Source organism: Grammomys surdaster, unplaced genomic scaffold, assembly GCF_004785775.1.
Source record: "Grammomys surdaster isolate TR1022 unplaced genomic scaffold, NIH_TR_1.0 234, whole genome shotgun sequence".
Classification (NCBI taxonomy): domain Eukaryota; kingdom Metazoa; phylum Chordata; class Mammalia; order Rodentia; family Muridae; genus Grammomys; species Grammomys surdaster.
The window spans coordinates 1,524,530-1,551,120 of NW_021604679.1; the positions used below are offsets into that span (position 1 = coordinate 1,524,530).

The 26,591-nt window shown below is 37.6% G+C and overlaps 1 protein-coding gene across 6 annotated transcripts in view; it reads left to right on the plus strand.

Annotated features, from left to right (window-relative positions):
- The first annotated feature begins 5,255 nt into the window (after window positions 1-5,255).
- The window catches only part of Ptprc (protein tyrosine phosphatase receptor type C), a 104,715-nt gene continuing 83,379 nt past the window's right edge, over window positions 5,256-26,591 (plus strand). For 5 of the 6 annotated variants that reach the window (XM_028773774.1, XM_028773776.1, XM_028773777.1 and 2 more), the window contains exons 1-2: window positions 5,655-5,772; window positions 5,854-5,965. In XM_028773774.1, the coding sequence (XP_028629607.1) occupies window positions 5,893-5,965 (73 nt within the window). In that variant the 5' untranslated portion in view covers window positions 5,655-5,772; window positions 5,854-5,892. Of the gene's footprint in view, window positions 5,403-5,654; window positions 5,773-5,853; window positions 5,966-26,591 lie in introns of those variants that run through there. The other variant, XM_028773775.1, reaches the window with a different exon arrangement.

The following is a 26,591-nucleotide window of genomic DNA, read 5'->3' on the forward strand; positions in this document are numbered from 1 at the left end:
CTGTTGTATCAATATCTTCTATGGTATCTTCTATGCCTGAGATTCTCTCTTCTATCTCTTGTATTCTGTTGGTGATGATTGCATCTGTAGCTCTTGATCTCTTCTGTAGGTTTTCCATCTCTAGAGTTGCCTCCATTTGTGATATTTTTTTGTTTGTTTTTGTTTCTATTTTCAGGCCTTGGACCTGAATTTTTTTTTAATTTGTTCATCTGTTTGATTGAGTTTTCCTGTACTTCTTTAAGTGAATTATTTTTATCCCTTTTAAAGCCTCTATCATCTTCATGAGATGGGATTTTAGGTCATAATCTTTCTTTTCAGGCATGTTAGGGTATTTAGGGCTTGCTGTGATGGGAAGACTAGGTTCTAATAGTCCCAGATTACGTTGGCTTCTGTTATCTTCTTGTGCTTGCCTCTTGTCATCTGATTATCTCTGGTGTTTACTGGTCTTCTGAAGCTCCTCAACAGGTGACTGCATTGAGACACGGTGACCTATTTCTTGGCCATGGATAGTTTCTTAGTCATTGCTCTATTGCTGAGAAGAGACAGCCTGACTAAGGCAACTCTTATAAAAGAAAGTGTTCAACTGGGGGCTTGTTTACAGTTTCAGAAGTTTAGTCCATTATTACCATCACAGGGAACATGGAGACATTCAAGTGTGGAGAAATAGTTGAGAGCTTCATCTTGAACTGTAGTCCTAGAGAGAGATTCTAGGCTTAGCATGATTTTTGAAACCTCAAAGCCTACCCCCAGTTACTCACTTCCTCCAACAAGGCCACTCCTAATTGTTTTCACATAGTGCCACTCCCTAATGACTAAGCACTCAAATACTTGAACCAATAGGAACCAAACCATTCTTATTCAAACAACAATAAGTGGACATCTGTAGTTGCCCCCTCCAAACCTCAGGGGTCATTGCTGAAGAGGGAGCAGAAAGAATGTAAAAGAGAGAGGAAGGGGTGGAGTCTATTGTAACAGTTTCCTCTGAAATTGACACATTTTATCCAGCAGAGATGCTCCCTTAGCAGTAAGGTAAACAACTCGCAATAGTTTTAGGAGGTCACTGAAACTAACCAGATTGAATAAGATCTGCCCTCCAAGAGTGTACAAGCCAATCAGCAAAGAAGACTCTGAGACAGGAGTACTTCCTGTAAAATGTTTAGATGGGAATCATTTAGTAAGAGCACTCTGTAACCTGTTGAGCTCAATGCTGGGCTGTGCAGTATGTTCCTGGTTTCCAGCTTTTGTCACCCATGCTGATTTGGGCTTTCGTGATATAATTGCCATTGAGTCATTTCTGCTCCTGCAAGTAACCCTTTCAAATACATTGCTTCACAAAGTTGAACTTTGGTGGTATCCATACTATGATCTACTGGGGGATCCATATATGAGTTGAAGAGATGTGTGTTTGTTGTGTTTCCCCAGGATGGAGGAAATCATCATTAAGTCAATTTCCCATACAATTGTAATAAAAACCCCAAAGTTACCAATGGAATAAATATGTTACACATGTCATATTCACTAGGCCCCTTCCCTGCCAGAATAAGTTATCAAAGCTGAGTCCTTCTCTGACACAGCAGAGTCAAACTGCAAAAAAAGATTCTCAGAAAGCTTTCTCTAGTAGATGATGGGAGTAGATACAAAGACCAACAGACAAACATAATGTGCAACTAGGGGAACCCCAAGGAATGGGGTCAAGGTAAGGCTATAGGAGGCAGAGGAACTGAGGACATCAGGAGAACATTGCTGACAGAATCAACTAAACTGGCAGGGTTCATAGAGTTCAAAGAGACTGAAGCGGCAATCATTGAGCCTGCATGGGTCTACTCTAGGCCCTCTGCATACATCCTTTGGTTGTTAAGCTTACGGTTTTTGTGGAGTTCCTAACAGAGGGAGTATGAGAAATATTTGATTCTTTTGTCTGCCCTTAGGACCATTTTCCTCTTACCTAGTTGCCTCTTTTAGCCTTGATCTGAGGATTTGTCTTAGTGCATCTGGTTATGCTGAGTTTGGTCAATATCCTTGAGAGGCCTGCTTTTTTTCTGAAGGAATATGAAGAAGCAGTGAATCTTAAGAAGATGAAAAATGGGAGTGAGGGAGGCTAGGAGGCCTTAACAGACAGAGAGAAGATTTGTATAAGAGAAGAACACATTAAAAATGAATAAATAAAAAACAAGACTCTCAGACCAGACCAGCTGCCTGGTAAAAGCTGGAACCAGAAGAGGAGGTTTAGATCAACAAAAGCACCTGGAAAGGACACTGTTGAGCTGCCTGAAGGCTGTGTAGTATGCTCCAGGTTTTAAGATTTGTGAGCTGTCACCCATTCTGGAGTGAGCTTTGGTGATGAAGGTCTCTTTGAGTCGTTTTTCCTCCTGTAAGTAACCCCAATAAAGCTCACAGATTTGGACTTTGGTAGTATCTGTACTTTGATCTGTTATGAGATCCTTATCTGGATTGATTAGATATGTGTGTTGGGTCTCTCCAAGAAAAAAAAATGTCATATGACACATGAGAATAGCCTCACTGTCCTTTTTTAGGAGACAGTCTCACACTGGATGTCTTAGTCCTCTGTCTCTTACAGTATTTCTGCCCCCTCTTCTGAGATATTGTATCTACTGGGCCTGGGCTCCCCACAATCACTTGATCTCTGCACTATGACCAGTCGATACTATATAATTGTTTTTATTTCTTACAAAAAGAAGCTTTCCTAATGTCTGTGGGGGAGTAAGAGGTACATTTATCTATAGGTATGAGGATACATTTTTAGAATTCAGGAGCTAGGACTTATATTGCTCTAGGAAAGTGGGGGTAATAGGTTCTCCTCTGAGAGCTATGACCTTTCTTACCCTAGGTGGTTGGCAAGGTTCCTAGTATGATATATAATTTCCCTCTTGTTGAATGGGCTTTAAGACCAGTTAGACTGTTGCTGATACCATCAGATATGAGTGTCACTATTGTACCTTTAGGGATATTATGACATGTTGTTCATTTTTGTGGTTCATATGTTCCACAGCTGGCTAGTCAGGTCTATTTATTGTTTCCCTCCCTGGGCAGATGGTACAATGAAAGCTAGCCCACAGGAAGGAAGCTTTCAGATTGGATCTAGATTTTCAGATTAGATCTGAGCCCTGTGTCCAAAGTGCGTGGTACCTTTAGCAATCGGGGTACTTCAGCCTCTGGGAGGCAACCAAGGGTCCCAGCAATAAATATCCTGTATCATTTTAAGAGTCGTGTAGACTACCCTGACCAATTTAAATGGAAGGTTCTCCTGTCTTGTACTGAACATTTTGTCAGATAGTCTATGGGTCTTGTGGGGAGAACTGTCAGCTGAAATGGCATAGCTTATATATACTATTTATAGTTTGAGAAAATACAAAGTAATACAATTCTTTTAGAATTTTATTACTTGGAGCTTAAGCTGTAAGGTTATTTCCATGCACACAGAGGAGAATGTGCAAGTCTCACCCTGCAGCCCCTTGAAAAGAAAGTAAGAGGAAAGAAAGAAAGTTTTAAGTATCAAAAATATATCTGTAGGGTGCTATGGAGATGGTTCAGTGGGAAAAGTGCTTGCTTGTACAAGCATGAGGACCTGAGTTTGGATCCCCGAAACCCATGTAAAAGTGACTGTGCATGTGTGTAACTCCAATCCTGGGGGCTCAGAGACAAGGGGTCACTGGCCACATGGTCTATTCTAAATGCTGAACCAAGCTTCAATGAAAGATCCCAACTCAAAACTTATGTGTACAGTGATAGAAGAAGACACCCAACATTAACTTTTTGCCTTCGTATGTACACAGATGGATGAACACATGTACAACAGACACACACACACACCTTATGAAAACACAAAACCCTCTGGTATTTCCTAATTAGTGATTATTTTCACTGTGGGGGCTCTGCCTACCTACTTGTCTCCTACATGTTATCTACATATTTCAAACACTAAGGTAGGTATGTGTGTGTTCTTTTGTTTTTAAATGCAAGTAGATAGCAAAAATAGATCCATTTAATTGTACTGTTGAATTCATATGGACCTTTTAAAAACCTGTTTTTATTGGCACACTTACTAAGAGTACCATCATTCATTCAGTCCTCATCTGATGCTTCTTTTGCAGTAGATGTAGACTATTCCAGGAAGACATAACCAGTCAAATACAGAGACCAACTGATCTTGAGGTGTTCAACCTCAATTGACACATCTGTAACACAAGGCATAGGAAACTTACTTAAGGCTCAGAAAACTTCACAGAAGAGGGAGTGGAAAGAGTGTAAAAGCCAGAGGACCAGGAAGTCTGCTGCAAGATAGTGTCTTTTAGATATACGGGAAGGGCACCTTCATGAAACCTCAATAATGGCTTGTTACCTTCGCAAGACCTGAATGGTGACGAATTCAGTTGAGATGCTAAAGTTCATGGAGGAAATCTTAGAGGCCCCCACAGAAGATGAAATACTAAGGATAGATAAGGACTGCTGAAGTTAACTTGTTTCTTTTGATCATAGTACTTTCCCACTCCTCCACACACATCCCTGATCAATTTCACATGTGTACTGTATTTGCGTTATTTCTCCCAACTCCCTCTTTTCCCTAGAACTCCTCCTATGTCCACATACACAGCTCCATCTCAAACTCATGGCTGATTATTCTTTAACTATTATTGCCACACACACACCTATAAACACACACATTCCTACACACTCACATACATATACACTCCTACACATACACCTCTAAACACAAACGCATATACACTCCTACATGCACACCCTTACACACACACACACGCACACACACACACACTTGAAGGTACAACCTACTGAGATTGTTTAGTGGTGTGTGTGTGTGAGTGTGTGTGTGTGTAGATGTGTCTGTCTGTGTCTATGTTTGTCTATGTGTGCTAAAAGCTAACTACCTTGCATCACATATCTAATTAGGGAGCTCACCATGGGAAAGTCTAATTCTCATATTCAGCTTGGTTTTCATTGCTCTTTTTCCATTGGTAGATAGCACAGAGTAATACCAAATGTAGAGGCACTCTTGTCTGGAAGCAGGATTCACTGAGGCACAAAGGAGATTCTCACTCCACTGCTCATGGAGATACCTACATAAAACTAAATGAAACCACCAGCAGCAGCCCTGAAAAAACAAATTGGCAGGCTCTTTAAAGAGCCAGTGAAGGTAGTTTTGCATAGGAAAGCCACATAACTGAGAAACAGGCATATCATTTGAGTCTGAGCTCCTTATGGTAAATAACAGGAGCTGGCAGACATAAGCAGAAAGACAGTTGGTTTGGGTCACTTGGTCATCTTCAACGGACTTCAGAGCCTCGTACCAGCTTAGTCACTGTGTTATCTTGCCAACCCCTATGTTGTTATACACATGCGGAATCTGTTTTGTCATATCTTGGGTAAGAAAATTATTGATGACTTGGGAGGGATGTATCATTTTTGAATAAAGCTTTCTCAAAAGGATATTAAAAAGGAGGCAATATTTATGTAGCTTAAGACTGTTTTCCTTTGGAGGAAAATTGAGACGAACTGCTAACAGCGTAATTACTTGAATTAAGGAAGTAAGAAGCCATTGCACTGACTTTGAAAGACTTTTTTTTTTTCTTTTTTTTAACTTCCTGCAAAGAGGACCCTTTACAGTATTTTTGGAGAAGTTAGTAAAACCGAATCTGACATCACCATTTGCCAGTGCATGTAGCTAGCAAGTGGTTTGTTCTTAGGGTAGCAGAGAAGGAAACTTGCTCCCCATCTGATAAGACAGGGTGCAAAGTATGCCTTCATTTCTTTTAGTTTTGACTTAGCTTTACAGAGACAAACTTCGAGAGAGATAACCATTGTTTTGCCTTCCAGGGAGACCCTATTTCTTAGGGGCACAGCTGATCTCTAGATATGACCATGTATTTGTGGCCCAAGCTTCTGGTCTTTGGCTTTGCCTTTCTGGTCACAGAAGTCTTTGTCTCAGGTAAGCACATCTATATTTATTTTTTTACTTCCTTGTATTTTGTTTATTTTGCGGCAAAGGCTAGTCTGAAATGGATGTTTTAAAAAGTTGCCTGGGATGGATATTGAAAGTAAGATCTGCTACTCCATGTTCAAGCTTGCTGTAGCTCAGAGAAACAAGGCCTACCGGAGAGCAGCATACACTGTTTCTGTTAAAAATACATAAAAATTTCCAGGGAAGATCACAGTTTAATAGGGAAGTTGCTTCTTTCTCTGTTTGCAAACCGTTGAGGGATGTTCCTAAAGCAATTGATCTGGACCCGCATCTGCCACAGTTAAGAGGAATTGTTAACTAAGTCGGTGTTTACTGCTTTTGATCAAAATATGAAGGGTTTAAAATCATGAGACAGCTTTGGTTGTGTGTAAGTCAGTCTCTTCAGATGAGGGCTTGTTTCCTCAAATGTTAATGATTATTAAAATAGGGTTTTGAATGCTCGGCTACAGAAAAACTGAAAAGTGCATTAGGTCCTTTAAAAAAAATTGTCCATTGTTCTCCCACAGAATGTTTTGAATTAATTATTTTATTTCTGTGATAACGGTTCTTACAAGTTCTGCCGTGGAAATTCTAGTAGAGCCACCGCCTTTCCTGGGTGATGGGTACATAGCACATCCTTGAAAAGGTAGAAGGGTTACAATCTGTAAAATTCACACAAATGCTGTGTCCATCAGGATAGGGTGACCAGGCAGGTACTGCTTACTGAAGTTCAAGGCCTTCTCACACTTCTGGTCTGGTCAATAAATATTTCTTGAGTAGTTTCAGTTTGAGTCATGGGTCTGGTTGGTTATCAAGTAATAGATGGCATTTCTCCTTATAGTGTTTAATCTAAGATACTTTTAAATAGAGAAAATAATTAAGCTTATCAGAACTCAATTTTAGTTTTTCTGATGTTTATTTCCCAAGAAACACTGGGTACTAAAATGGCTAATGTATACTTTGCATCATCTGTGGGCCTGGAAAAGAAGTGCAGTCTCAGCTACTAGTTTACTGATATTATCACAATAAGTTTATTTTGCTTTTTAATTGGAAAGATGGATTTTTAAAAAATCCACTTAGGTAAGTTGTGAACTTGCTTGGATGGGGTTTCCGGCATACAGATGATTTTAAACAATACATATAGCCACAGAATCTTGTCATAATGCACAACCTACTTCCCATGTCATCAGCCCTCTATGATTTTTGTTATAATGTAAAGAGAATTATGGCAAAGAATTGAAGGTTGTACATACGTATTTTATCATACATTGGCACATTTCCCCTCTAAGTCCCCCCCACCTGGGCAAGTTCCTGATTTTTTTAAAAATGGGTGTGAAAGAACATTGAGGTACCCTCAGGTCATAGAGCAAGTCACTCCTGAATTATAAATCAGGCTATTGATATTTTTTTTTGTACAAGAAGCATCTTTGAATTCATCATAACAATGTTTATAATAAGTTCTAGAAATCTTTAGATCAACTTTCCTAAATACTTAATTCTAAAATATAGATAGATTATTAATAAATATGTAGATAATGGATAGGTGATAAATTGCTGACAGATAGAATGGTTTCATAAAGACCAAGTTTAGATGGAGGGACCCCTCATTTATCAATCATATATCATTGCTCCCATAATACTGAGGGTAAACATTTTTCTACAGGACGCTGATAGTTTTCCTTAATGTGTACTTACTGTTGGAAACACACACATAATCACCTGTATTTGAAAATGGTGTTTAGCATTTCAGGACACATTTTTATTTAGTGTTGAGAACTTATTAAGGCTTTAAATTATGTACTTCATTAAGCAACACATGACTCAGATCCTACATTTTATTTTCATGTGATAAATTAATGTGGTATCTACAGGAAATACACTTTTGGGGAGCAACTTTTTGCTATATTGTTTAGGAAAATAAAGAAGTACAGTAAAACATTAACGACACATCCATGGAAAGTACACACCACTCCAGCATTTTATCTAGCTTATGAAATCCACATGGGACCAAAGTCAAATTTAAGGTCTTCCTGGGCAACTGTGTTGCTGTATTCTCGATTTATAGGATGTCTCTGATCTTGCTGTTTTATGCCTCTTTGCCGGGACAGTTGGACTATGAATGCTTGTTTAAAAGTTACAACTAGTAATTCTAGGGCACCATGAGAGAATGGAGAGCACAGGCAAGAGTTCAGATTTTCTACCTCTAGTAAAGTTTAACATTAGGCCTATCCACCATCCCCACCACCTAATGGCTGAAAATGTCTTTCGTTGGGCCCTGAACAGAGTGCAGTGAGCTAGGTTCTAAGTCTTAACAGCGAGAACTCCTTTCCTGAGCACAATTCTTAATGTTTCCATCACCATGAAAATAATCTCAAGTCACAAATATGTACTTGGCCTTGCACATCGTAAAATTTTGATATAAATTATTTGTCAAATTTGACAAGCACTCCTATTATGTTCTAAAAATATCAGGAGAGATAGGCTGTGAGGGTGAGGTGTTACTACTTGATTTTTTTTTTTAAACAGCGAACATGTTTTCTGTGACCTTTGTCATTGCTAGAATTTGAAAAGTACTTTGTTAGAGGAAAGCAAAGGCTAGTTAGAAATGAGGGGTCCCTTCATCTTGCCCGACACTCTGAACACAGGTGAAGTGCAGGCAGCTGCCTTCTCCATTCAATTTGGTGTCTTACCAACAGTGACAGGCAGTGAGTGCAGCATGCGCTCGTTTCTGCATTGTTCATGTGCACATGCATACCTACATGCAGATTTGCAGACATGACACATATATGTAGTGCTTGGTTTACACATTATGGTCATCTGGTACGTCCGTGTCTACTGGATCTCCACACACACGCTCCCCTGTTCACTCCTGAGGGTCTGTGAACACATGCCCTTTGCAAGGCTCATTTCCCTTTGGTCTAGATTGATTCCTCTCTGTGTTCTTGCTCTTCCCACCTCCATCCTAATCCTTCAGAAACTGGAAAGCCCCTTTCCTATGTGCACATGCTCCACAGACAGCTAAACAAAGAAAACCAAAACCAAAAAACTGCTCCCGTATCTCTGTTGAGATCAGCCCAGTTCTAGGCCTCATTATCTTCTGTCTGCAGCACTGTGACAGTTTGAGTCTCATTCTTTCTTTATATAACTGAAAGGATTAAAATGGCTGGGTGGGGGGTGGGCACTCCTGAGATTTCCTCATCAGCTACAATCTTCATTTTAAAAGGCCAGCATGTATTCACTGTACACAAAGGCAAACAGCAGTGCTGGTCTGACTTCCCTCTCCTCCTTGTCTCTTCTCACACTCCCCTTCTTGAACGGCCTTCCCTTCCCTTCCCCTCCCTCCATCCCCCACTCCCTTCCCCTTCACTTCTCTTTTCTTCTTTCTTTTTTTTTCCTTTTCTCCATGACTGATTCAAAGAGAACAAGTGAGATGTGGTTTCAACATCCAGTCCTCCTACATCCCCCAGGTCTCTAAGGTTCTCCACAAAAATCCTGTCTCCCTCTTTGACATTTTCTACCACCTTTCCCTGGAATCTGTCAAGAATTATTTCAATTACTGTGGTGATGATGATGATGCTGCTGTTGGTGATGATGATGGTGATGGTGATGGTGATGAAGATGAAGATGAAAATAAATGAACGTGTAGTTTTACTCCCTGTCCTCCACATGGAAGCAGAAAATTTATTGTGTCTTTCTGAAATAATGTATCTGATTTTAAACCTGAGTTCCGGTGTTTTATGGGTATCTAGTGGAACTCCTTCATGAAACTGTAGATAATGGTGATGGCAATAGAGGAGGAACAGGGGAGGAGATGAGAGAAAGGAGAGGAGGAGGAGGATGGGAAGGGGGAAGCTCCGAGGCCAGAAAGAGAAAATGAGTAAACAAAAACTATCAAAAGGCAGATTGGGAGAGCAGAGACAGATAAATTTATGTAAATTTATTTTTAATTACTGTTTACAGTTTGTTTATTTTTTGTTATTTATCTCTTTTATACCTATCTCATTTGGGGAGGAAAGATTGATATTCCTAACTTCTTAAAAATTCATGGCTTGAGAATATTTTCCTTAATTCTTCCTTGAAGGGCTCTTGCTAATGTCTTGGTGGGGAGCTCAGATACAGATGCTGGGGGCGGGGGAGTCAGGAAGACAAAGGGAAGCGTAGCGCAGACCTTGCAAGCACTGGTTTGGAAGCTCAGTTGCTGGTCTTAGGCTCCCTTCAAAGGTGGGTGGAAGATTTTCCATCACCGTACACAGTATTCTTTCTAGTCATCATACTATTAAATTATTTATACAGAAAGAAACTGTGATAGACTCCATTTCTGCCCAGGCTTAAGTTATGTATCTTTTTCCGTACTAGATTCCCAACCCCAGAGAGGTCGCCTGTCAGTGAAGGATTAAGAATGGCTTCTGCTCACACATAGATAGAGGTTTTTAGAGATGAGACAAAATAAAAAATTAAGCATTTCAGATTATTCACTTAGCAACATCATATGATATCTATTAATATATAATATCCAAATATAAAAAATAAAAATTATACTGGTTACTGAGTTTTGTGTACATAGCCTTAGCTAATATGTAGATTTTAAAACATCTAATTATTATTGAAAGACTTGAATACATTCCACTTATATGTTGCTGGCTTACTTCTATTTCTATCTATCATTAAACCCTTAGAGATGACAATTAGAAGCAGAAAATTACATGTTTTGGCACCACACAAAAAAGACAAAGATTACATCGAAATAATATGTCTCCTCCCCTCTTATCAAGGACTACAACAAATGTATATAAAGCTGATGTGTGATAAAAAAAATAAGAATCTTCCGTGTCTAATCAGAATTCTGTCAACTGATTTCTTTGTGAAAGATAATAAACAAGATTTTCAATATTTTTTACTTAAGTTTTTATTTCAGACGCAAACTCAAACAGATGGGATTGTGTTTTCTGGCACTTAGTTCTATAATATGTGTAAAACATTTATTTCCTGTTCTTCCTAAAATGAAAAGCAAAAATCTAAAGTAAAAAGATAATTTGCTAACTAAACTGATCTTATGTGTAGCATAGTCATGATAAAAATTATAATTAAAAGGCAATGATATTCATGTAAAATGATTAGCATTCATATAGGAAAAATAACTATTCCCCATATAAAAATGTAGCAACTGCAAAAAAAAAAAAATATCCATCCCATCAGTCCTTAAATCAGTGATCTTTCTCCACTAGACAGAAGGCAAGAGCTGAGAGTAACTCATTCCTTACCTCACATGGATTAGTTGGTCAGCATAGAGGAGGTCATTGATACAGACAGTTCTCTACAATAATTAACAGTTTTTCTTCCTATTTAAGCAGTTTAGTGACTCTTACTTAAATAAAAATTGTGCCAAGAAATGCCATCAGAGTTATGGTGATAGAATAGGTTCGTTGTATCTTAAGTGTCCACACACAGAGAAAAACCTATAATAACTTATCTTCTGATCAGAGAAATACTGAGCTTAAGAAGGTACGAAACAGAAGCCATTCCACATTGGGAGATGCCATTACACTTGGAGAGGGAAATATTTTGAAAATCTAACTATGCAGATTTTCATTTTTGGACACTTTTCTTGTGTATGAAGTGTCATATAAGCATTAAAAAGATACTATTCATTAAAATAACTTGAAAACTATGCAATATTTTCTGAATTTGTCAGTTATATCCATTGAAATCACAGTGCACATCTCTTTGACCCACTTCCCATTCAGTTGCTTTCAAAGAAGCAGAACATATTTAGACCATATAATCTCAGTAATACAGATGTTTTAACTTGATTTTTTAATATAAAATAAATATTCCTTTAGATAATGCCAACACATTAGAGTTTTCTTTAAACTGTAGAGGAAATTCTCACTAGGTCAATTTAATTCCCAGGGCATTTTTTATAGTCTGTCTATGTCTACAATAATAAATATCTCCTGTTGTATTTTCCTGAATCAGTATTCAACAGCATAACTTTCATTTAAACTTTACAATTGACTGTATCTTTATATTCCTAGATCAATTTTATTTGGTTCAAATTGTGCCAGTTGCAGCTTGTACCTCTGGGAATGTTGCTTGGTGGCCTTTTTTTCCTAAGCATAATTTTGCTAAACAAGCAATAAATATACTTTAAAAATATTTTAGTTTTTTAAAGCAAGAAACACTTCCTATAGGTTGATTAAACCGCTGTAAGTTTTCAAATTTTATTGTTGAGTTTCAGTAAGCATGCATTACAAGACAATACAATTTTTCATATTTTCTCAAGCTTGTCTGGGGGCAGTGTGAGCATTCTGAAGCATCTGGTTTTAGTTTTTGGCCATACTGTGAGGTGAGAGCTTCTTCAGTCAGATTCATCTTGAGATTTTTTTTTTTAAAGAAAGAATTTTAATTATTTCTTAGGTAGCCAATGGGAACGTCATTTTAAAGACTGGAGTCCAGTAGAATTAGTTTGATCAATGACCACGCATTTGCATAGTATTCTGATTAGCTTATGCACCTTAGCTTTGCTTCTAATTTTTCAGGGGAACAATGACTGAAGAACACAGAGCTAGTATAAAATGATGGGTGGGAAGTATCAACGCTTCCCACTGTGGCTCCTTGCGTTTTGTAAAAATGAAAGCAATTAGCATTGTGGTTGTTACGAAGCTTGACTTCCTCTACTGATCTGTGGCTTTATCTGTAGCCATGCTATTGGTGTAAGTTGGACTTTTCTAAGACCATTTTCCTGCCTCTCAACAGTTGGCCATGCTTCCTTTTCATCTGTGTGTATTTATTTTCCCCCAGTGAGCAAATTATAACTGCTTTTCAAAATTTAGCTCAACAGTCAAATCCCTAGAGCTGCTTCACCTCCCCACTACATTCTGTGCTATGAGCATTCTGTCTCAAAGGGAGGTCTCTCAGAGCGCTTCTCCTTCCAGGCTTTCCTTCTCTCCTACCCCTCTGTCTTGATTTCTACCATTTTCTCTCTGTACCCACAGAACCCCATATCTATCACTGGATGCTTTCTTATTTATCAGTGTCAGCTGCTCCCCAATGTTTGCCTTGTGAAGGGGTAGGTGGACTGTGAATGGGACCCTGCCCTGTGTGTATAAAGCACTTGCCAATTCATATGAATAATTTGAATCCTGTCTTTTTATTATTGTTGCTTATGCAAAGTACTTAGAGGGAAATTTTCAACATGGTAGGAATATAAGGAAATAAAAGAAAATGTAGACAATGGAATTATGATTCTCCTTTTTTTGATTGGAGGTTATGTATAAAATCTTTCCTAAGATTTTTTCCTAATAAACCAATATTGTTTTAGACAAATTGAAAACTGCAGAAAGAAATAAAGACATGAAGAGTAGAATCTAGATGAGGTTTCCCAAAGAGAAGTTGTAGATTATTGGCACTCGAGACCTAAAATATCCTTCAGTATCTCACTTAACCATGTCAACTAAATCCGTTTACTCATTTATTTTGTGAATCTGATGAACAAATATTTGGAAAGTGATTTCTTCACATAGCATCCAGGAATTCCATGCCTTTCATTGATCCACATAAAGTCTGTGATCTTCAATATGCTGGCTAAGAGGAGATTTTAAGTCTTTTAAGTCTTTCTAGCTTTCCACCCCAGACTCAAAAGTTCCTCTTCAAAATACTAATGTATTTTACTATGTATATATTCACTCTTTAAGACACAATACTCAAAAAACAAATAAATAAACAAACAAATAAACAAAATTGACATCTATTTTTTCAGGACACCAGTACTACTATATTTTTACTTTTTATTTTTTTCTGTAGACATTTCTGTGGAAGATGTTTAGAACTTCCAATGAACTGTGCAGATGGTTAGGTATTTTTTTAATAATTTATTTATTTTTTTCTCAAATCGTAATTCATTCACACGGGGGTTATAAACACAGAAAGGCAGGATGTGGGGAAGGGGATGACACTGGAGTGTGAGTGTTCAGGGGGAATACAGATATCTTTCAGAACCAGGTATCGGCTGGGTGAAAGTTCAGGGGACAGGTCACTATGACCCTGCCTATGACTCACTTATCCTTATCTAAGTTGGTATTGTCTGCCAAGGCTACCTATTTACAAGGTCTGTGACTACTCTGTCTGGTAAATTTCCACAAAAACTGCCTGTTTACAATAGCTTATAGCCATATGTTTCAATGTTTTTTTCACAGAGACCCAAGACTTGGTGTTAGTATACATGTATGACAGGCCTATTGCTGATTTTAGGCCTATGGCTGGTTTTAGGCCTTCAGTGTGTAATCAGGGCTGCCCCTGATATCTCCTTCCTTCTCTAAGTATAGAAGGGCTGTGGCGATTCTAATCTTTCGAAGGCGGGGATAGAGGCCTGACCTCCAGTACTTGAAGGGGATCTTGTAATGGCTCCGGTCCCCCTGTCGTCCAGTGAGGCATGAGGGCCATACCCATCCCGATGTCTTTTTCCTGGAGAGGGGATACTTTTGACATCAAAGATGGTTAGATATTTAATAGGAAAAAAGTGGTAGACACTACAAGGATCTGGGAAATCACTGTAATTTGCTTCACTTGTTTTTTGATTTCTTCTGAGAAGAAAACATATGGAGAAAAGTCTTAAACTAAACCTCTGTCTATATTACCACACACCTGACTTAATGTGAATTCCAGAGTAATGTTCCAAAGTCAACAGCTAGTCACAAATTAAGGCTGAGTCAGGGAAAGGCTCCTATTTTATCCTTTATTTATCTGTATCTTTTTTTTGGTATATTTATAAAGCCATCTTTGATTAGTATCTTTGTGCCACAAATGCCAATGCCTCCCAAGTGATACAAAAGTAATATGTTGAGAATTTAGGAGGTTGAGGAAGCACAGGATGGTATCTGTCTTAAGGTGGGTTATATGAGGAAAATAAAGGATTTCCCCCAATTAAACTTGCTTGATATTACACAAAATGAAAGGCATTGAATCATTCACTCAAGTGTCTAATTCTTTTTTTGTTTTGAAGTGCAAGGGAAGTAATTTGACCTTTGCTATGTACTTTGAACATAGAGAACACACAATGCTCTCATCTTGCTCCAGGAAGTACAGGCATCAGCACATCTTTCCACAGTCAGCCCAGAGCATAGCAGATGCATCCCACAGTGGCACTGCCCACATTTCCACTCTAGCAATGTACTTACTGAAGACTTAATACAATAAATATGGATGTCCAATCAGAAAAGTTCAAGTCACAAATTTTGACTCTTCTAACTTCTAATGTAGGTGTTAACTTATGCCTTATAAATGAATAAGTCTACTTTCCAATGACTTGGGTTTCTATGCTCTGAATTTTATTATGAGTCCTTTAGATATGATCAAAACACATAATGGCTAAAAGAATATTTAGTAATGCCCAGGCTAATCAGTTCAGAGTATTGATTGTGCAATAGAGTGACACAGACATGAATAGTAGATAAACAAGTGAGACAGAGTTTGGGACCTGAGCATGGTAACACAGAGTAGATGTTAGTAATGTCAGATTCAGTCATGTAATGATGAATCAATCTTAAAATATTACTGAGATTCCTCTTTGGGTCTGTTGTCCAGAAATACTGTGGAAATTACTCATTAGAATCTCAATTTCTTCAGATGTGAACTGGAGATAATAACAGGAAGCATAAATGAGATAATCTATTCACTGAATCAGTTGCCTGCAGAGTCCTTCCTGTGTTGGAAATTGTTCTATAGAAAAAGAGGTATTCTGCTTCCATGAAAAAAAGGTGCTCATATGTGATCAAGAAGAAGTGATTGAGAATACTCACATATTAGTAAGTTCTATGGAGAAAAATTAAACAGTATAATATGGGGAAAGGGCAGATTCATGAGTGTATGTTTCTTTGAGTGGAGGCATCAAGAAGGATGTTCCAGAGGACCAGTCATTGAGCTATGTGTTGACTGCCATGAAGAAGTATATGATGTGTTGAGAGTTTAGCAAGGGCAAAGGTCCTGTGGTTAAAGCAAAGTAATGTGCTTAAGGCATAGAAAGGTCAAATGTGGTGGCATGGTGAGCAGGAAGATGAGCAGGAGACAAGTCTAGAATTCACTGTAAGTGGGTACGTGGCTCATGCCTTTAATATAAGCACTCAGAAGGCAGAGGCGGGCAGAGTCTGGTGTTTACCGTGAGTACCAGGACAGCCAGGGCTATATAGTAAGACTCTGTCTCAAAAGGAAAGAGAACAAACAAAACAAACAAAACAAAAAATAGATTTCTCTATAATTATAGTGAGAAGATGCCATTTGGAATCTATAAAATGAGGACCATCTAATCTCATTTCTGTGTTTAATACACTACCATAGATACTGTAAAGAAACTGGGTTGAATGTAAATCAATCCTAGCACAGGAAGAATAGATGATTGGGGGAATGGGGGTAGGAGAGTAGGCACTAACATAGAATTAAGAACAGTGGCTTCATGGAAGGTACATGAGCATCATTGAAAATGATCCTGAAGAGAAGTGATGGGGAGATGAGACAGCATGTGAGGAGACACAGATGTATTCGTCTCACATGAGTGTGAAAGACTTAGCACACTTGCCGTGTGCAGTGAATGATATATCACTTAAGTGCACCTAAAAATCCAAAATCCTACCATTTCTTGAAAGGTGAAACAGATGAGTGATTGTGATTCTCTCTGTAGTGTGTATGTTGCCTTCAATCATTCCAACAAAAATGATTAAAAAAAATACCATGTACTCAACACTCAGGTGGCTTGGAGTTTTGTTGTTAGACTGTTGCTGTTATTGTTCCAAAAGGTTGTTTCTAAACCAAATTTTAGAAAATTTTGAAAGCTAATTGGTTATCAAGTTGGCAGGTGTTAGGTGGAAACTAATACCCTTGATAATTACAAATCATGCTCATTAGAATAAATCCTTTAACAGGTGGCTAAAGTAATATATGTACCATTTTGACTTCAGGCATGCTAGAAATTTCGTTTTATTTCTTTTGTTTTGTTTGCTTAGAATTTTTCTTTTAGTACATCTTACTTTGTCCTCACTGGTTAATTAATAAAAGATAGCTTTGTGAGGAAAAGAAGAGTCCTTTTAACATCTCAATATTCTACTGGGCTACTTCATTGCCTTTAATATAAGTGATTCTCCTATTGATGGTTCCAGATATGTAGGTAATGTACCAAGGGAATATTCTAAAAGGAAAAAGCTATATTTAATTTTCCTTGTTCTAATATTATATACTAAAATTGAGGATGCATAAATAAGAAAGGGAAGTAGCACTGGGTGTCTGTGTGGCTGGTTCTCTACAAATTGCTCCATGTACATTTGCAGTCTGTCATTGCTGGGCATCCAACCTGGGTTCTTATGCTGGTAAGTATTCTATTACTGACTGAGCTAAGTTTCTAAGGCCCTTGGCTATTAATTTCAGTAAGAGAAGCCACATATTTAAACTTAAAGAAAGAATGATCTAGATGTTTTTTGGCACTTATTTTGTTTATTGTGGTTTCTTTCCTCTTTTTTGCACATTTTTTTTTTTTTTAGTTGAAAACAGACACTAAATGCTTTGACATTTTTCTGTGATGTCTGTAGTGAGAACCATGAAATGATGCTGGAGAAAAAAGGAATGGAGTTTTCTCTTCTTGCCTATATCTAGTATTCATACAGCCGTAAAGAAGCAACCCAGCACATCTGCCTAAGCCCTATTTGAAAGAATTATCAGGACAGCAAATAGAAGAGGGATGGGGAAAGACAAATATTGTAGTGTTTGAGTATAGATCATTACACATGTATGTAGTCTGTGCCAACCGTTTACCAAAAAAAAATGCATAATTGTTACAATGTAGAGAAACTTACATTGCATAATCATAAAGTATGTATACACTTTGGAAATGTAAGTCATCTGTTCTCAAAAGGGTTAGCTTAATTACATGTATAAGCATTAATTTTTGTTCCAGGGATAAAAGTGTGAGGCAGAGATACCATTCTGTTGAAATGATAGAGGAAAGCAATCTTTTTAAATGTCAACAGCTGTGACTGGCCCTTGCTGGGTGGCAATCCTAGCACAGATGGAACCCACCAGACAGACCATCCGGAGGCTTGGGAGAGAACGGGAGGGGTGTCTCTTAGTGGCTAAGATGAAAGATACTTACAGGTTGACGTAGAAGAGGAAATCACCAAAGCCTTTGAAACGGCAGATTTTCCCCTTTCTGAGCATAGACAGTGGTTTGTGAGGGCAGCTAGGAAACATGGAAAAACCAATATGGAGGCTGGGCAGTGAGAGATCAAAGACCAGCAGAACCTCAAAGCTCTGGAAGTGAAGTAAGTCGGATCCAGCATGACGAGGACTTCAAAGATGGGGAGCAAGATCATAAAAATAGTTTGAGTTGTCAAGTCTAAGATGTGTGCCAGTTTTGTCACATTCTGTTTCCGGGAGGGCTGTAAAATGGAAGATACTTTCGATTCATGTCAATTTAATTATACATATCTTCCCATGCGTCTCAGCCAATTTATAAGAGAAAAGATATATATGTATACTCAAATGCATATCCCTTTTCTTATTCATTTGACACAATACATTCTCTTAGCATCAGTTTTAACATTTATACTTTTAAATTTGGGTGACTACAGAAAATCAGTGTGAAAGTATTTCATAAGAGCAATGAATGGTACAATACAAGGATGGTACAGTACTTAAGTGTTCGGAAATTTATAAAGGAGCTCAGAATTCTGCCATTAATAATATACACAACTTCCATTTGCTTCCTCAAGAGTTGTGGCATAAGTTGAAATCTTGGCATTGGACCTCGGCACCCTGAGTATATATAGCAGGTGAGCAGCTAGGTCTTCAAGCGGATCCCTCAACAGCTGGAGTGAGGGTTATCGCTGAGCATGTAGCCTGTTGATCCTGCTCCCCTTGTCTGGTCTCAGTGGGAGAGGATGAACCCAATCCAGCAGCAACTTGGTGTGTGTTGGGAGTCATGCGGGGGGGTCTCTGGAAGTGGAAGGGTAGGGAGGATGTATGCGGTGGTTAGCATCCAAAGGGGGGCTTCCCCTAATCAAAAGAAAAGAAAGTGGAATTTGGCATGACTTGCATGAGGGGGTATTGGGAGGAGGGGGAGCTAAAGTGAATAAATTAATTAATTAACTTAAAAAGAGCAATAGTGTTATTCTTTAAATCGAAATATAGAAAAATGAAACAAACAGCCATTTTAATGCAGATTTCTATTTTGAAATTAATCTATTTTAACGTCATTTATATTTGTTAAAGAACAACAGTTATGAGAAATTAAATGAAACTCTTAAAATACAGTTTTGTGCAAAGTTAACGCCAGTTATCTGTTTAGTCAGTGTTTATAAGAAAGAAACTTCCCATAGATGTGTCATCTAACTGGAGAGCAATTGTATAATTTAAAAGAAAATGTTTACATAGATGTATTTGTGGCAAAATAAAAAACAAGACCCCCAGACCAAAAAACTGGAAAAAAAACTTGTACATGGGTTTCTCTTTAATTTAAGCATTACTTTAGCCCTTATATTAAGTTGAAACAAAAAGTTTAATAATTTTTAAACAAAGGTAAGACATACTTCATTAAAATAAAAAATCTCTCTCCTCTCTAAATTTCCTCACTCACTCACGTTTTTAGGGCTATCTGACACCAGAATTTGCTTTTGCTCCAGGCCACCATCTTGTGTTCTGACCACCTGGCTCTGATGTGAATGGGCACTCCATCCCCTGGCTTTTCTAATGATCCTCTCTTACAGATATATGTGCTTTACACTTGTTAAGAAAGTGGCCAGGGTTTGATATCTACCATTATAACACACAATCAACTGTGGCATTTTCAGTGGCTTTTCAAATTAAGTACATTTCTAATTTCTTAAAAAAAATATTGAGAGCTACCCTTACAAAAACATTAGGGCTCCAGATGTTTTTCTTTACTGTGTTAATTGATTTAAGGCTCATTGAAACATTGTTAAAATATCCAGAAGTTCACAATAATGGTGACACATGGATCAGATTAAAATTCTTTTTATGTAAAACAAAATAACAAGAAAATGGTTTACTCTTCTCTGTTCAAATAAATTTGGTGACTGGATTCCAACAGTCAAGTCATAGTTAATTTTTTATTATTAATTATTTATTTTCTTAATTTATAATAAATAAAAGAAATATAAGGGGGTATATAATATACTATAAATTAGTACAGATTTCCAGTGCATGTTTTGGTTTTGTGAAAACACATAGAGACACCTTTTTCTGTTTTAACTTGTTGTGTGGTGGTTTGTAACTGTTCCAGTTTGCTAACCTTCTTAAAATTATTTCTTTTAATTTTGAGATGGTAAAAATTCACATCACCTTCCTCCATCCCACATATCTGTCCTTGTTCTCATTCAAATTCCTGGCATCCTTTTTTAGGTGAATTGGTATTACATGCATATATGTATATATAGCTATAAATTCCTAAATAAATCCTTCTCGGTCTGTGTAATGTTACTTGTATGTATGTTTTCTGGGCTGACTGTTTGGTATTGCAAAACCTATTGGTATGCTCTTCTCTGAGGAAGACTACTTCTTCTGGTCTCAGGATTCCTTAGTTGCCTGTAGTTCCTTGTGTAGAGTTGAGGCCTCATGATCTCCACCCAATCTACTTTGGCATGTCTGTTACTGTCCTTGTTTATCTCATGGTGAGGTTGACATGTTGGTGAGACTTTATAAATGTAGCTTGAGTTGATAAAGTACAGCATTGTTTTTCAGTCTCATAGCCCCCTCTCTAAAGATATTTTAATGTCCTCTTACCTCATTTCAACCATGCTTCCCTGGTATCAGAGAGTTAAATGATATGCCTGGGCTGGAAAGTCTCACAATGTTCACACGAATGTGTGAATAACAGTAGTATTTTGGTAAAATTAACATTATATTTTTATAAAAAATAAATACTAAAACCAAAATTTAAATGCTTATTATTTCTAGGTTAAAGTTATGAGTTAAAGTTATGATGCAATGCACAAATATCTAAGAAAGTTTGTCTAAGAAAAACCTGTTAGGAACTGAATCTATTAAACCAATTCAGTTCATTCAGTGTAGGAGTCTTTTGTCTTGTATGACCTAATTCTCTTTTACTTTCACCAAGTTTATACTGCAGAGATGTAGCCAAACTAAGTTTTTTTGATTCAAAATACAACAGGCTAGGAGGGAATGGAATGTCCTCCGTGGGTATTACAATTTTTAAATGACACATTTCTATGAAGTTTGTTGGATACTGTACACAGTCTTCAAAGGGGACAGTATTCTCATTTATAAAACCCCCAAGTGTTCAAAAACATTTACAGGTAAGAAATGTTGTCAGTTGCAATGCTATATGGACTATTTAAAAAGTGAAAAAGGGATTACAAAATCAGTATTGATATGTGTTCATGTCAAGTGGTAAATGATTATATATATATATATATATATATATATATATATATATCCACAGCTATGTGTTCTAAAGACAGTTTGCTTGTTGTTTCAGAGAGTCCAAGTCCTAGACATGCATTAGGTTGTGTCCTCCTTTAAACGAGACTCCTGAAGCCATGTTGATCATGATTTCAGATAATGTTTTTTGAGAAAGGAAACACTAAGCGTTGGAGATGTGTTTCTACTCTTTGCAAATGGGTGAAGTAGGGATCTGTTATCTTCAGTTTTTAAATTAAAAGATATTGTAGCTTTTCTTTCTACCCTTGCCTTTTCCTGGTCCTGATACCTGTTGTTAGAAGATGAGGACCTAGTACAGAGACAGCCACCTGCTCGGGGGGCTACTGAGGCAAATTAGATGCTCAAGTAGTGATCAGTGCCAGACCAAAGATCCAGTCTGCAGAACTTAGTTACACAGTACAGGGCTATCTTCTCATGCATTGCTCCACCTTCCCCAAGGAAATCAACTGACTTTGTGTTTTGCAAGAGAGTCACGTCATGGAGGAGGGTTAGGGAGTGGGTGCATAAGGGAAGTTTAGTTTCTATGAAGTGGGAGTTGAGAACTCAGACATTGTTCACAGTCTTCCAAATGGACATCAAAACCAAGGCACCATATCCTGTGACTAAGACTCATTAAAGGGAGTGGACATGCATCTCAGAACAACAGAAAAGAACATTAGACAAGGAGTTGAAATCAGAAAAGAGGACAAAGTCGATTTTGCTTAAAATGGAAGTTCTGTTGTTTATGTTTCTAGGATGTGTAAAGTCCAACTTGGAGTGAAATAAGACTGTTTACTTAGATTGTGTATGTGTGTATTCATGTCCAGGTTAAGTGCTTTGACTTACTGTTTTCCATAAAGTTTATGTTCTAATCTGAAACATATAGCTTAACTAGCGCAGTGAAAATCTCCCACATATCTTTGTTAATCAACCACTCCCATTTAACTAAAAGTAAATTTTTTGTAAATACTGCTTGAAAATCACACACATACCTGAGATGATGATGATGATGATGATGATGATGTGTGTGTGTGTGTATAAAATCATTTATAATTTCAATAAATAGTGTTTTTATTTTATACTCCCTTGTTGCTTCTGGATTCTGAGTCCAGAAGCAGAAGTTATGAAATATTACGAGAAATCTTGTTGCTTATATTTTTTCTTAATTACCACTGAGATGGAAATAACAGAAATCTGTAGACATCCATTCTTGATGAGATCTGGCCCTTAGGGTTTTTCCCAGTCACAGTTTCACTGCTCAGTAGCTATGTCTTACAGCTCAGTGCTCTTCCTGAATGGACACAGATGCCCTTAGCTTTCCCACAACACTGGGCTGTCTTGTATACTACTTTAATGTGGATGGTAGCATTTCTTTCACAATTAGACAGAAACAGTTCAACTATTGATAATACTTAATGAATGGTTTAATTAATTTTAAACTCTATGAAGTAGTAAGTGTGTGTGTGTGTGTATGTGTGTGTGTATACCTGTGTTTGCTCTTCTGTGTGTGTGTCCAATTTCTAAGCCAGAGTTCTAGACCTGGAAAAATTGTGTGAAAGACTAGAAAAAAGACCATTCTTCATCTATGGTGGCAAATGGCTTTTAAAAGACTGTTACCCTCAGTACTTGCTGCACAAACTCGAATTGGCGGTCACATTCAATTGGGTCATCACAAACACGTTGCTTTCATAGGTTAAAAACAATCACTATTTGTTTAATAAATTATTTTGCTTGTCGTTTAACTTGAACTTTTGTTGAATCCCGTTGTGTTTTGTATGTTTCCTCTTTGAGGTGCTGTTGCATGAGCTCATGCTTGCTAAACACATGCACTGGTTTGAACTGTTTCTCCAGCTGCAGAGCTAGTTTTAAATCATGTATCGTAATTACCATTTGCATTTCCTTTTCTGTGCACATATTACATGTTATGGTCAAATTTTTGTTTGAAGTTGTGTAAAAAATTATGCATCTGAGGACCAGGTACGACAGTCCCATGATAATGACCAAGGGTCACAAGGCCTTAGGAAGCTTGGGCTTGTGTTCTTTCCTTTTAGGAGGGATCTCTTTTTTTTTTCCTAAAGAGTTTTTTAATCACTTTGCATTGTAATTGCAACCCCCTGCTCCCTCCTCTCCTCCCAGTTCTGCCCTTATAAATCCTTCCTCCATTATCTACTCCCCTTCTTCTCAGATAAATGGGAGCCCCCCTTGTGTACCACCCCACCCTAAGACATCTAACCCCAACAGGACTAGGCAGCGTTAGGAGGAAAAACTTTATCTTAGCTTAAAGTTTCTGGGATGCTCAGAGAAACTCGTAAGGGTAATCTCCTCTCCGTGCTCCTTCCTAAGTGGGTAGCCCACTGTAAAATCTAGATGATTTTTGCCCTGGAGCATCAAAATCGTCCATCTTGAATCTACTGCTTGTAGCTGTACTAGGGCTCTGCACCTGCCTCTCTACCCTCAAACTTCCACCTCTAACCACATGCCTAGTCGCTAACTTTCACACCAGTCTTTGAGAACAACACATTTGGTAAACTCCACTCCACCCTTCCCCCCAATTTTTTTTTTTCCTTTCAAGATGGAGTTGAAAGTCACTTTAGAGGCCAGCCTAAGGCTTCTAAGGGTCATGGTTTGTAAACCTTCCATCCATCCTCACGGTTTCAGTCTCTTCTGGAAGCCATTTTAAAAGGTCCAGTTACAAATGAACTTCTTAAATGAACTGAAATTTGAAATTCAAAATCTTACACTATTGCTAAACTTGAGGATTCTCCAACTGTTTAAACAAACAGCAGGATTTCTTGAACAGTCTTCAAAATAGTTTCATCCTCAAACACAATTATGAATGATCCAGTTTCCATATGCATTGTACATACTTTCATAATAAAGATGAAAATTACCTTAATAATCACAATAATAAAATCAATATGTGCTAATAAAAATCACAAACAAGAAAAAAAATTCAGGAGAAATAATTTTGCATTTCTTACAAGTCTCTTCTTGTTTGCTTTGGGGTTTTCCCTGTGTAGCCTGTCTGCCATGGAGCTCACAAGGTAGACCAGGCTGGCTTCAGACTCAAAGATCAGCCTGCCTCTGCCCCCTACATGCTTTGATTAAAGATATGAACCTCCATGCCTGGCCTTCTTACAAGTTCTTTTTAACATCTACTTAGAGGAGTGCTAGGGTCTGTCACTTGCCTTTGTATACAGCTTGCAGCAACTTGAGATGGGTTATCATTTCTGGAAAGTGTTTACAAGAGAGAGAATGAGGGAGACAAAATTGTTTTCTGGTATTGTCACAAAAAATAATACTACATTTACTACTCAATAATCTTTATTTCTAACTTAGAGATTCTACAGAGGCTCTGTGGGACATCATGGATGTCCAGAGCATGTTTTGAAAACACTGATGTCAGCTAAAAGGGTAGGATTTTCTTCTTAAAGCAGCATGGAACACCATGTCCCTCTTCCTCTTGACAGCGCTGTAAGCATTTGAACATGTCTCTAACATCCTCCCTGATGCTATACTTTCTTAAAACAGAGCATCATAGTTTCCTCTTATTTTCTATTCATTCTCTATCACACCATCTATGCCTTCCTCTTCTTCCCCATTCAGCTAATTCTGGATGCTAAATTTCAGGTCCACTGCCTGTGAATGGCACTCCATATTGGGGATTGCACTTTTTGGACCTGGTAATTTGACTCAAAAGGCAAGTATGCTAACAAACAAAAGTGTATCTTCCCCAAACTGACTATTGAGAAGTTAACATGTCCATACTAGTTGGCTATTCCTTATATACATGGAGACATATTTATGAAATGTAATAGTTTGATTCACATACAAATCATGTAGTTATCAAATAAGAGTAACTAGCATACACATCACCTCATACAGCTACCTTGTATTGTGAGAAGAACGCTTACAAACCTCTTGTCTGCTTATTTTGAAATGAGAAACACATCACCATTAATTATAATCACCTCATCGTGTAACAAAACACTCTCTTTCCATCTGCTTGTGACTTTGTCAGTCAGCCTCATTTCTCTTCCCATAGTCTGATAATCAATATCCCTGTCCTTTTATGAGGTCACTTTTTAAAACTTCTGTATATGAATGGGACCATGTGTTATTTCTATACCTGGCAGTCCATGCTGTCATAAATTATAAAATCCCATCCTTTACTCTATTCTTATAACAAACAATGTCATGGCCAGCCTATCTAGATTTAAACAATATGCTTGCTTCATGGTATATTGGCTATTTTAATAACAGTGATGACATAAAAATAATTAACAAGTCATTTGACAAATATAAATATTCACTGTAGTAGAAGGTTTTTTTAGTGACTATATTAACCCATTCACCTAATCTTACCATGACTCAACAATGAATACACATTTTTTTTATTCTCATGTTACATAAAGTGTAGTTCATAAGAGTTGTCAGACTATTGTGACAGTAAAACCAGTAGGAGATGAAGATTTGCTCTCAAAGCCCTTTGATTAAAGAGTCATCAGTCTGAATACTTTTACAAGATTAGCTTTTGATGTGTGTGTTCATGCATAAGTATAAAAGTAAATATGTGTACAATTTGATAAAATAGTTTATTTTCAGTTCTTTAAAAATGGATTTAAGACTGAAATATTATAATTGGATTGGATTTTTCATAAAAATGAGAAGCTTAGAGAAGAATGGAAAGAGAGAAAAGAAAAATTCTTTATGCCCATTGAAATCTGTACAGTTTAGTTTCCTCCTTATATATGTCTGGTTCTCAGTGCTCAGCCCAGATGACAGATGACGGTACCAGAGAACAGTGTTTTCTTCCCTCCACTTAGGACAATGTTACAGACACAGCTGTCCCTCTACCTATTTGTCAGTTATGTTTTTGGTCTTTTAGATGTCTGTCTGTGAAAGTATAACATCAAAATATTTCAATAGGGAACGGCTAAAATGAAAGTTTCTCTCTTGATTTTGAAGACTGCATCTCAAACCCTCATTCTAGGCTAAGCACTCCCATTGTACAGCTGGCGTCACCAGGCAATATGAATGTTGTGCACACTTGTGAGGGACAGCTTGAATGAGCCTGGCCTCTGGCCAGAGCAAGGTGTGTGTGTGTGGAGAGAGAGAGAGAGAGAAAGAGAGAGAGAGAGAGAGAGAGAGAGAGAGAGAGAGAGAGAGAGAGAGA